The following is a 13,051-nucleotide window of genomic DNA, read 5'->3' on the forward strand; positions in this document are numbered from 1 at the left end:
CCAGGACAGGAGGGATATAATACCTTACCTCCTCAGCAACTCAGTCCTATCCGACTTGGTTCCTGTGAATGGAAAGGAAAAAGCAAAGCATCTAACTGTTTACCCCCACCCCGTGTGTAACAAGCAATAATAATAATTAATCTTTTATTTATATAGCACAGTATGTACCCTTTGTTATTTAAGGGTAATTATAAGCACTGGGGGTGACTGGCCCCAGACAAGTCGGCCCACTGGGAACCTCCCCAGTAGATAAATGGCCAGTCCGCCCCTGGGTGTATTTGTATATTAATGTGTGTATATTTATACACGCATACTCATGCGTATGTATATAAATCGGGTGTGGATATGGGGTACTGTAGTTTATGACCATTTACAATGCTGTCATAATTACTAAAACCATGGTAGCAGTGTGGACCCTCACATAACAAGCCCCAACAGAACCTGGGATGTTGAGGTTCTGCTGTGGTACCTTGTTATGATATATCTTGTTTGAATATTGGATGTGTAGTGGTTAAATATCCCTGGGGGGCCCAGGTGGGGATATACCAGGACAGACATGGTCACGCCAGTCTTTATCCCCCCTGCCCCAGTGCTGTGCGCACCTGTTATATGCCAAGGTGCAGACTTTGTCGAAAAAGTAGATGCACAGCCTCACTACACTTTACTCCATGAAGGGACTATAGTCAATTGTAACACGCTTTAAAGTTTAAGAAAACTGGCATAAAAGTTACGTTGTCCTTTTCCCTCTATTGTAATAAGTGCTATGGCTGCAATTTACAAATCAAATTCCTACTGAATCAATAAAGTTGTATTGTATGGTAGATCTTAGTGCCATGTCTAGGCAGTGTCAAACCATGTGATGGGAGAGGCAGACTTCTCTTCGGGCCTACAGCACATGATACAAATAATAACCAGTGAATAGTAAATTAGGACACGAGACAGGTTTTGCATTCTCCCCTTTAATTTTGTGTAAGTGAAAGCTAACAATTCATTACATGGTCTACCAGAAATATTCATTGTGTCATTGGTGCCTTCATTTTTAAGTTCTAACAGTTTCAGTATGAAGCATAATAAGTGCAGCAATACGAAGACACTAACTGCGCCAGGCAACAAAAACTGTAGCCACGTGCTCATACAATTTATATTTCTACCTAAACCGATTTAAAAGACATTTTAAGACAGTGTTATTTAAAGCGCAGCGCAACAGGGGAAAAAAAAGTCTCCCAATATTAAAGTGCTAGTATTTACCCAATTACCCATTTTCATTAGGGGTTCCCCAAGCTGAACTTGAGGGTAGACCCACAATCTTTTAATAGTCTCATTAAAAGATCATCCCATAACAGAGCTCTTTAAATATTTCATATTAGCAATAGCTCTTTAGACTCTCACTGGAAATAGTTCTAAGATGTGAAAGCATAAACAGCTGGGAAAATATTTACATGTGGTCCTATTTAGTAGTTTTGAGACTAATTTCTATAATTATCCATTTCATATAGTTTACCTATCTACCTATCTTTTTAACTTTGAAATACCCAAGAGAATGCTACCACTTTTATTCAATGTATTTTCGCATTCACTTAGCTAAAGTGCAATAAGACATAGCGCCAACTCCAATGCACATAAGAGGGCATTATTACTGTGTTGTGTAAAGGAGGTTGTCTTCATTTCAGACAACTTTTTTCCCCAGAAACCACTGCGGAAGGAAGGCAGTTGTCCCCTGGACAACCATTTGACCTGCTCTTTAAAAAAAAACATTTAAAAAGTGACCAGTAACCTTAAAACCTCCTTCTTGGCATCTGGGGACCTTTAGATATTAAAATCGACAACACTGCGTTATTAAAATATCTTTTAAAGTGAAATACATTATAAACTTGTGTCCTTCAGTCTCCTCATTGCACATATAGCCCATTAAAAGGGGAACATTTGATTCTTGTTTAAGAGGTTAACAGAAATGTAAGGGTTCGTTCACACGAACGTATGCCTAGAGCCACGTGCAGGAGAGAGGAGGAGTGAGCACCCCTCTTCATAGAGAAGCACAGGGCCTGCGCTGTATCAAGGCGAAATATAAGACATGGTTATATTTCTCCAAGCACGGTCTCAATGCACCGTGACCGCACGCCATTGGCGTCAATGGGGACCGATATGTGGCCGCAAATGGTGCGGCCACATTTCAGTCCCCATTGTGTTCATCTGAATCTACCATTAGAGTGGAAAAAGGGGAGCTCAACACTTCATTAACTAATGACTTATTGATGGGTTGCAATATTTAGATAAATTCTCCTTAATTATTATTATTATTATTATTATTATTAATTTTTTAGATGTTTTTTTAGAGTTGACTTTATATAAAACTCAATTTAAGGAAACATTTTTGCCCCTACGTTTCAATTAAACCCGATGGAACAGGCAATACAGTTGGGTTAGGAACAAGAAGTGTCAAAGGAAGGTTAACGGCATGTACATCTAGTCGCAATCATATCTTGATACTCTTTATAAGCAATAGAGTTATCAGGTTCAATCGTTAGAACACTCATAGGTCGATATTCAGACGGGACACAAGAGGGCCGAGGAATTGACGAATCCACTTTTTCATAAATTATGTTTTGTACTATGGTGTGTACTGGAGAACCATACTTATGGCCAACCAACCTAGGACAATCACCCTTACAGTAATCTGGACTGTACCGATGTGGTGCCAAAATCCATTTGTCCCAGTTCAGCTGACTGAAACTGAGTCGAAATTTATGAAGTTCACATTCATTTTCATGGTACACAAAGCCCTTAAATTTGCTGAAATTGAACGCTATTGATTCTAAAGTTGGATTGTTTACTTCAACTTCTTGTTCCCTACGATGGCGAGACACTTTAGTTGTCGGTTCGTTCTCTTGCAGATCGTTCAAGTGTGAAAGAATGTGTTCATTAGACCAGTTTTGAGGTTCTACATGCATTTTTCTTCTGTGATAGGCCTTGTTGCTTGTGTCATTTAGATACAAAAGTAGGCATGGTGGAGATCTCGTCACTTGTGAAGGTCCCATAATCTCAAAAATATGGGGGTGGTTGTTCCTTTGACACGTCAAGTTAACGGACAGATGGAGAACTTGCCTGGTTGAAACAAATGGCTGAAGGAACGTAGTTGCATCGATTTCAACCCATCTTTGTCTGTTACGGAGCTGGAATTCAAATGTCTGAGGGATTCTAGGACAGAGAGGGTTGCCCAAGTCCCCATTGAGGATTTCCAGGGCACAGAGGCAGGTGATGTTGGAGGAGGAATATTGCTTGTTAACAGAATAAAGTAAAATAGATTGAAGATTCTGCTCCAAGACTGACACACTGTCAACATGGAATGTCAAATCCTGGGATTTCAGATGTCCTAACAGGAAAGAAGCAAAAGGATTATTACCAGGTTCAAAAATAAGGGAGCGATTTAAAGGTTCTTAAGCTAAAACAAAATAACTTGAACATCACTAATTATACATAGTCAAATAGAACTCTTCAAACACATCTGTAATGGTACATAGTCTCCATGTAGTCTAGTCCACATTCTCAACCAAGTATTCATATCTCAAAGAGAGAACTCTAAAGAACCCCCTTCCACATAATTTATCTCTCTTTCTTATGAAACCACACCCTGTACAATAACCCATTTTGCTGTAGGACCGCATTAAAAATGCCCCGACCATCGAATGTCTTTTTGTTTTTTTCAGTCCGTATAACCCCTCTTTGCTTTAAAATCTGGCTTTTTTGCAAGTTTTTTGAAGTTGCTAGGGGAAAATCACATAATACCCACCTGCCGCAGCAACACACAGCATTGGCAGAGGCACAATGGTGAAGCAGGTAGGGGACTGCTTCTTGCTTTACCATTGCCTTAATCTTTCTGGAGGAAGCAAATAGAGTTGAAGCCCAGGATGTACTTCCCGCCACCTGGGACATCCTGTAAAATGTGGTTGGGAGAGGTGCTTAAAGGAAACCTATCACTTGAAGTGGCAGGTTTCAGATAGAAAGGGTGAGCTGGTGCCGGAGCTTATTTTTGTTAGTGTTTTAAACCGCTGTATTGCGGTTTAAAACACTTTTTAAACTTTCTAGCTGGTGCAGGGAGGTACGCGCTCGGCGCTTACCATGCGCGCGGCTCTCCTTCACTTACTATGTAGCCACGCGCATGGTAAGCGCCGAGCGCGTACCTCCCTGCGCCAGCTATAAAGTTTAAAAAGTGTTTTAAACCGCAATACAGCGGTTTAAAACACTAACAAAAATAAGCTCCGGCACCAGCTCACCCTGAGCTGGTGCCCGGTATTGCCATCGGAAACCTGCCACTTCAAGTGATAGGTTTCCTTTAAAGCTGTCGTCCCGTGTTTGCAAAGTATGGCTGCTTTCTTACAAAACCTCCTCTCCTTACCAAGGGGTGGTGCAAGATATTGTAGCTAAGCTCCATTCATCCAATGGAGCTGCAATACCAGAAAAAACCGTAGTCAGATGTGGCGCTTTTATTTTTAGATCATAAACCTGTCTAAACCAGAACTCTGGAATTATTTACATCTTGCACCCCATTTATTAAGGGGTTAAAAGCATTTTCAGTGCATTTTTGGGAGTGTTGCATAATCCAGGAGCCAGAAAATTGTGACCTAAACCCAGACCAACCAAAGTCTGGTCTAAGCTAAGACTCCACTGTTCCAAACTACTCCAAATACATCATCCAGCATCATTTATCAGGTTCAGAATAAGACACTGGTGTATGTATAACCCAGCACTGACACTTTTTATCCATCTCCTATTTGTAGTACCTGTCCGATAGCTTGCGTATTGATTACACACTACTTATCCAGTTCTGTGTTCTGTTTGACCAGAACAGTGGGGTAGATTTCTCAAAAGCATCAGTGTCAATACTTCCCTCTAAACACTACAGGGCAACATTCATTACACTTATCAACATTAACCACTTAAGGACATGTGACACGCTATTATGTCACAGTGGCGTTAAAGATGTTTGAAGAAGGCTCATTGGCTGGGCTCTCTTATTACATACGGGTTGTTTTCATTACACAGCAAACAGCCACAGGAAACACTAGCAATCGGTGGAAGCAAAGTACCCTAGGGGGTCTGCAAACAAAAACACACACACCAAAATATTGAAACTTATTCTTGAATTCAAACTTGTGCCATTTTGCAACCATGAAAATTGCAAGAAATAGTGATCAAAAGGTCCTACAGTCCAAAAAATGTAGTAATTAAACCTTACACAGCACTGTATACAATATTGAAATACGTCAGAATATGGTGAATGAATACTTTTTGTACAAAAAGGTTTTCGTTTAAGGTTTTAAGTCTGATAAAACCTATTTAAATTTAGTAAGATCACACCACCCAAGAGAATAAAGATAATGTGTCATTTATAGTACACATTTGTGTCATTTGCCATAAAAAAAAGCAGTGTGCAAACTGGCGCAATGTCAATTTTACTGCAATTTTTTTTCCCCCAGCTTTACAGTACACAGCATGGAATATTAACCCTTTCAGGACCTCGCCCTTTTTTCTCCGTAACAAATTGCATTTCATAGAGATGGTATTTATTATTCCATGCATACCAATTATCCAGGCAAATTAGGAAGCACAAGGTCTGCTACAAAACAGATATATTGTACCTATAAACAGACCTCATAAAGACTGCCCAAATAAATAGACAATTATTGACAAAAAGTATATATTTTATTAATTAATAATACACTGAAAATTACAAATGTATGATCACCATGATTAAAAACCAACCCATAAAAACAATCCCTGGTGGACAAAAAGGTGCATAGCCATTCCTGAAGTAGTGTTATTACAATACAGGTAAATACAGGTAGATATAATATTACAATAAAGCAAGTTCAGATGAATAAGTTAACGACATGTAATATCGGTCACATTAAATAATACAAATGAACCTCCATAAAATATGGTTTAATATCAATACTAGTGCCCCTAATATTTCACTAGCTATATAGATTGTATTCTAAATCCTGGTAGATAAACGCCTAACAATAGCAGACATACAAGTATATAAAGTGCATAGTGCAAAGAAATTCATGTATACCGACCAGGTTGCATCATGCTCAGGAGAAATGGCGATGGACCACAGAACCCCAGGGGGGGGGGGGTGTTGATGTGGTCTGATATTTGATTTGATGTGACTGATATTACATGTCGTTAACTTATTAATCTGAACTTGCTTTATTGTAATATTACATCTACCTGTATTTACCTGTATTGTAATAACACTACTTCAGGAATGGCTATGCACCTTTTTGTCCACCAGGGATTGTTTTTATGGGTTGGTTTTTAATCATGGTGATCATACATTTGTAATTTTCTGTGTATTATTAATTAATAAAATATATACTTTGTCAATATATGTTGTTTATTTATTTGGACAGTCTTTAGGAGGTCTGTTTATAGGTACAATTTATTATTCCACGCACTGTACTGGGAAGCGGGGAAAAAATGTAGTGAAAAAACACATTTGCGCCGTTTTCTTGTGAGCTTGGATTTTACGGCTTTCACTGTGCACCTCAAATGACATGTTTACTTTATTCTTTGGGTCAGTGCGATCACGGGGATAAAAACATTTATACAGGTTTATAATGTTTTCATATATTTACAAAAATTTTAAAACTCATGTAGATTTTTTTTTTGCCATCTTCTGGCGCTCATAAATTTTTCATACTTCAGTGTACAGAGCTGTGGGTGGTGTCATTTTTTGCGACTTCTGAATAAGTTTTTAATGCTACCATATTTAGGACTGTACGACCTTTTGATCACTTTATATTGATTTTTTTATATTTTTTAAACTGACAAAAAAGTGCCATTTTCGAATTTGGCCACCATTTTCCGTTACGGGGTTAAATGCAGTGAAAAAAATATTTTGGTAGAACGCACATTTTCGGACGCGGCAATACGTAATGTGTTAGTGATTTTCACTGTTTATATTTTTATCAGTTCTAGTTAATTTAATTTTTTTTTACTTTTTTAAATTTTAACTTTTACTATTTTCAGACTCCCTAGGGAGCGACGATCCTCCGCAAGATGGCAGCGTCCAGCTTTGCCGGCGGCAAAGTGTGGGTAAACACCTGCGATCGGTGCTAGCACCAATCGCAGGTGTTACCGGTAAGTCTTTGCTGTGATATACCCGCGTCCGACCCATGATGTGCTATTTCTGCACGGGTCGTGAAAGGGTTAAATGCCATCACTAAGAAACAAGCCCTGAGGATGTGTTCACAAGTGGCACATTGTCTTGATATGCAATACAACAGCTGAAGAGGAGAGGAGATGTGCTCAGTTGTTGTTAACATCTGAGTATACAAAAAGTAATATCAGCACCAAGCGTTAACTACATGTTAACAAAACAACCATCAATGTGGTGTCAACACATGCATTGACATGGTATTAACTTTGCAGAGGCAAACATTAACAGCAATGTAATAAGGCAAATCTCCTCTCCTCAGCTGTTATGTTTCAAAACGGAATGTAACCGTGCCTTGTGAATGCAGCCCAACTGCTCCGTACACATAAAAATAAAGTTATGGATTTTTGGGACAGCAAAGAAAAAAAAATGTATAACATGGGACCATAGTAAAGCATCTATGGAGCTTCACCAGAGGTCACAGTGGGCAGAGGGGTTGGTCTTTAACTAGGGGTCGTCTGTAAGTCAGGTGTCCTGAAATAGAGGACCGCCTGTATGTGCAAAACAAGTAAAATAAAAAATAAAAAAAATAAAAATACACAAATTTTTACATCGGAAACAGAAAACATCAAATTTAACTTTCAACCCAAACTTCAAACATATCTATAGATTTACATTTGTAAGGATTACCGTCATACATCCAGGAATTTTTTTTATTTATGTTTGCGGCAGAAAACAAAATGAGGGGATGATGAAAGTGCTCATGTCACTATAGCCTGTACTGACCTTTTGTTTCCAGTTTTGGGCCTGGTTTACACTCGGTCTTGGGAGTGAACAGCCGCACGGTGTTATATTCAGCATTCCTGTGTAACCTGGGTACACCCTCCTTGGTGGCTGACATCTTGTAGAGCTTTTTCATGTATTTGATGGCTACTGATTGTGGAGCTGGCTTTCCTTCTCTCCAGTCTGGCCGCTCTGACAGCTCCTTAAGCAACGGAGGGAGCATCTGGAAGGCTTGGCTGTCATACAGCTCTTCCGAATCACCTTCAGAGGAGAGCAGCCAGGTGGAGTAGTACAACATGGCCACAAAAAGTGTCAGAGCCATTCCTTGGAGGAGATGTAGTTTTCTATCCAATTCCCTCCATGACAATTAGCAGACTGCTCAGGGGAGGTAGTCCTGCTGCTCACTCCCTTAAATGAGCTTCAGCTGCTTTTTCCTTAGGGTGCGACCACACGTTCAGTTTTTCAGATGCAGTTTTTGATGCCCAAACCAGGAATGGAGTAAAAGCAGGAAGGAGGAGCAGCACCTTTCAATTATTTGTCTCATCCCATTATCATCCACACCTGCTTTTGGCTCCAAAAACTGCATCTTCAAAACTAAACGTGTGAACGCGCCCTGAGGGAGAGCCTTAACCCTTTTCTTGCTGTCATATGTCATCATATACAGTGGGGGACATTTACTATGGCGTTTCCGCCAGTTTTGTGGTGCTTTCACCACATGTTCTGCTCTCCTACCTATTTATTAGCTGTCGGGGACAGAAAAAATGACTTTTTCCGTCTGCTCCGACTCTTCTCCGAAAAGGGGCGTGGCTTTGGCGGAGTGGAAACTCAGACAGAATTAATATGTGTCACAGCCATTTTTGGGCGCTGAAAACTGGCGGAAAGTAGACCAAAAGAAAACTGGTCTAGCAGGGACTGTTGGACATATTTCTGGTGTTCTGGACAGATTTTGGTCCCAGGGACAGAAAATGGGCTCGGGGACAGAAATGTCTCTGCACAGCTCTACAATATTAAATGTGTATCTTCTTTCCGAGAGCAGGTCGGTAACAAAGCCAATGCAGACACCGACACTCTAAGTAAATGTCCCCCATTATGTATAAACATCGCCAAACTATTAGGGTTGCTAAGGGTCATTACTGTATGTTTTCGGACACGTTCTGTACCCGCGGAGGTTAACCTTTCGTGACACCTGTTCTATGTTTAGTGAACATTCTGTGTACACTATATCGCTTGTTTGTGCCAAAAGTTTATTAACATTCTCGTCTCGATGTGTTCATATTAAAACCTTACTTGCAGTAATCAGTTAATTAGCGGCTGGAATGCTCTACTTGGCCGCTCTCCATAGATGAGTTGATTTTTGTAAGGGATGAATACGCTTCATTGTTTTTCATGCCTCGCAATTCAGACAAGGGGGGACATTTATCATAGCTTTCTTTTGTGTGGTGCTTATTTGTGCCTGTTTATGTGATTTTTCCAGCCATATTTTTCAAAAGTATTATTTTTTATATATATATATATTAGATCCCATCCCTTTTTTTAATTTGCTACTTTCCAATGAAATGCATGCGTTTTATGGGAAGCGTATTTTCATTTTGGCCAAACCCCCTCCACTTGCATTTTGGATGTGTTTAAAAAAACGCAACAAAAATGCAACATGGGAATCTGCCTCATACTACCGCACAGGTAAAGGCGCTTTCACGCGATGCATTGCGTTACGTTTTTTTATGCGTTTTTGACTCATTCTTAAGGCTTCAGCCTTGATCACATGCTGAGGTTACATTGCACTTTAGGGTGATGTCACACATGGCGTTTTTAGGCCATTTTTGGGCCGTTTTTAGTTAGGGTGATGTCACACATGGCGTTTTTGGTCCGTTTTTAAACATCCGTTTTCAGTCCATTTTTTTGGCAGTTTACCATGCATTTGGTTGCTTACAACCTGTTTAGCTATTAAGATAATTGGGAAAAACGAACTAAAAATGGACCAAAAACGCCATGTGCGGCATCACCCTTAGTGCGTTTTCAGATCGTAAAAACCGCATGCATTAAAAAACGCCTCAGTTTTTAAAAACAAATGCGTGTTTTTGAAAACCGGACAAAAAAGCATGCATGTTCAAAAACGGATGCTTTTTTAACGCATTTTTTTTACAATCTGAAAACTAAAAACGGCCCAAAAACGGCCTAAAAACGCCATGTGTGACATGACTCTTAGGGTGAAGACACACGTGGCGTTTTTAGGCCGTTTTTGGGCCGTTTTTAGTTAGTGCGTTTTCAGATCGTAAAAAACGCATGCGTTTTTGACCAGTTTGAATTAAGATAATTGGTCAAACCTGTCAAAAACGCATGCGTTTTTTACGATCTGAAAACGCACTAACTAAAAACGGCCTAAAAACGCCACGTGTGTCTTCACCCTTACCGTAGCAGATGCAATAGAAACTAAATATAACCTTAGCATGTGATCAAGGCTGAAGTCTTTGGAATGCGTAAAAAAACACATCAGAAAATGCGACGCAACGCATCGTGTGAAAGCGCCCTGACGGGAAACCAGACCCTGGTGTCTTGTATTGCTTATATGCAAGACACCGGGCCTGGTTACCGATCGGGCATATGTGATTGTGCTAAGACCCAGACCCCCGTGTGTCAGGGCGCATTCACATGTTCCGGTAGGGCGGGGCTCGGGCTGATGGCATATACGTTTCCCGAGAAACGCATGCGATTGATAATATTTCCGATTTCCCCTGATTTGCCCCGGGATTTTGGCGCACGCGATCGGATTTTGGCACATCGGCGCTTGTATGCACGCGACGGAAATCGGGGGGCGTGGCCGAACAAAAACCCAACGGATTTGGAAAAAACGCTGCATTTAAAACAAAAAATGTGTCGCGGAGCTTGTACTTACCTTCACTCAGCCCAGCTCGGTGTATTCCAGTGCGTTCCAGGGAACTTCAGCGCAGCAGCGCCACCTGGTGGAAGTCGGAGGAACTGCCTTAATAAATCCCGGCCAGACCCGAATCCAGCGCAGAGAACGCGCTGCTGGATCACAAATGGACCGGGTAAGTAAATTTGCCCCAATGTGTCGTATTGTGTTTTTTTAATGCGTTTTTGACGCATTCAAAAGGCTTCGGGTGAAGACACACATGGCGTTTTTGGGCCGTTTTTGGGCCGTTTTTACTAAGTGCGTTTTCACATCGTTAAAAATGCATGCGTTAAAAAACGCATCCGTTTTTTAAAAACGCATGCGTTTTTTGAAAACGCATGCGTTTTTGTCCGTTTTTCATTGCGCAATTTCGGAAAAACTGACAAAAACGCATGCGTTTTCAAAAACCGATGTGAAAACGCACTAAGTAAAAACGGCCCAAAAACGCCGTGTGTGTCTTCACCCTTCAGCCTTAAACATAGGTTGAAGTAAGATTGCGTTTTAGCAAATTCAATGGAAACGCAATGTTACTTCAACATGTGATCAAGGTTGAAGCCTTTGTAATGCGTCCAAAACGCATAAAAAAACATGAAGCAATGCATCATGTGAATGCGCCCTGAACCTTGATCACATGCTGAGGTTACATTGCGTTTTAGCTGATGCAGTTGAAACGCAATGTATCCTTAGAAGCCTAGGGTGAAGCCGTTAAAATGCATCAAAAATGCTTAAAAAACGTAACGTATCGTGTGAATGCGCCCTCAGGGCAAATTCCCATGTGGTGTTTTTGTTGTGTTCTTAAACGCATCCGAAATGTAAGTGGAACGGTGTTAGGCCAGAACGCATATGTGTTTCCAATGAATCTGCCCTGAGGGCGCCTTCCCACGTGCCGTTTTCATTGCGTTTTTAAACGCATCCAAAACGAAAGTGGGAGGGGGGTCTCCCTGAAACGCATCCAAACTTAAGAACGCAGTCATTTTATATCTTAAGGCCAGAGGCACATGTGGTATTTTGAACCCGTTTTTGGGCTGTTTTTAAGCAGTCCGTAAAAAAAATGCGTCCGTTTTTTTAAACGGTTTTGTCCGTTTTCCAATTATCCTCATTAAGATAATTAGAAAAAACTGTCAAAAACGGATGTGTTTTAAAAAAACGCATGCATTTTTTAATGGACCGCTCAAAAGCGCCCCCAAAACAGGTTCAAAACGCCATGTGTGCCGCCGGCCTAAGGCTCCGCCCCATTTTTTGTGTTCTGACTTGCGTCGCTTTATATGGTTATAACTTTTGAACACTGCTACTAAACGATTCTGAGAAAGTTTTTTCCGCACATGTTGTACTTCATTTTAGTGGTACATTTTGGCTGATAGATTTTGCGATTATTTACAAAAAAAAAAGAAAAAATGATGAATGTTTTTGAAAAAATTGCCATTTTCGGAATTCAAAATCATCACATTTTCAGGCAGATAGATTTACCACCTAAATAAATTGCTGAATAACATTTCTCATATGTCCAGTTTACATTTTCATAATTTTTGAAATGTCTGGATAATTTATTTTGATGTCACGCGGCTTACAAATCGAATAGCGATTTTCCAGATTTTCAGAATATTTTGGGGATAAATACAGTTTTGAATGAAATTTTACATATTTAGCATCAAAACCCCCCATATAACCAACCCATTTTCTGCACCCCTCAACCTAGCTTTTAGGAGCTTTTAGGAAGAGTGTTAACCCCTTGAGATTTTCATAGTAATTACATCAAATTTATGGTGAAATTTAGAATAATCAAATTGTGTAGGTTATGTTCATTTAGCCCTAAAATATAAACATTTCCAAAAGATAAAAAGAGAAAACTCATCTTAAAATTTGTTATGCAATTTCTCCAGATTACAGGGACCCCCCTCATGTGGATGTTACTTGTTTTATGGGTGCACAGCGAGGCGCAGAAGGGAAAGGCGGCACGGTGGCTTAGTGAGTAGCACTTCTGCCTTGCAGCGCTGGGGTCCTGGGTTCAATTCCAACCCAGGTCAACATCTGCACAGAGTTTGTATGTTCTCTCCGTGTTTGCATGAGTTTTCTCTGGGTACTCCGATTTCCTCCCACATTCCAAAAACAAACTGTTAGGTTGTTTAGATTGTGAGCCCCATTGGAGACACCCACGTCTTCTGCCATATACTGCGCAAATGTGTTACAATGTACCACAT

At 40.3% G+C, this 13,051-nt stretch overlaps 1 protein-coding gene across 1 annotated transcript; it reads right to left on the minus strand.

The window, feature by feature from the left end:
- Positions 1–931: 931 nt before the first annotated feature.
- Positions 932–8,363, minus strand: GDF9 (growth differentiation factor 9). Its single transcript, XM_072146076.1, has 2 exons — positions 7,946–8,363; positions 932–3,370 (listed from the first exon to the last, which is right to left on the minus strand). The coding sequence occupies exons 1-2, from the start codon at positions 8,262–8,264 to the stop codon at positions 2,448–2,450; spliced, it is 1,242 nt and encodes a 413-aa protein (XP_072002177.1). The 5' UTR covers positions 8,265–8,363; the 3' UTR covers positions 932–2,447.
- Between the last annotated feature and the right edge of the window lie 4,688 nt (positions 8,364–13,051).

Source organism: Engystomops pustulosus, chromosome 4 (genome assembly GCF_040894005.1).
Source record: "Engystomops pustulosus chromosome 4, aEngPut4.maternal, whole genome shotgun sequence".
In the NCBI taxonomy this organism is placed as follows: domain Eukaryota; kingdom Metazoa; phylum Chordata; class Amphibia; order Anura; family Leptodactylidae; genus Engystomops; species Engystomops pustulosus.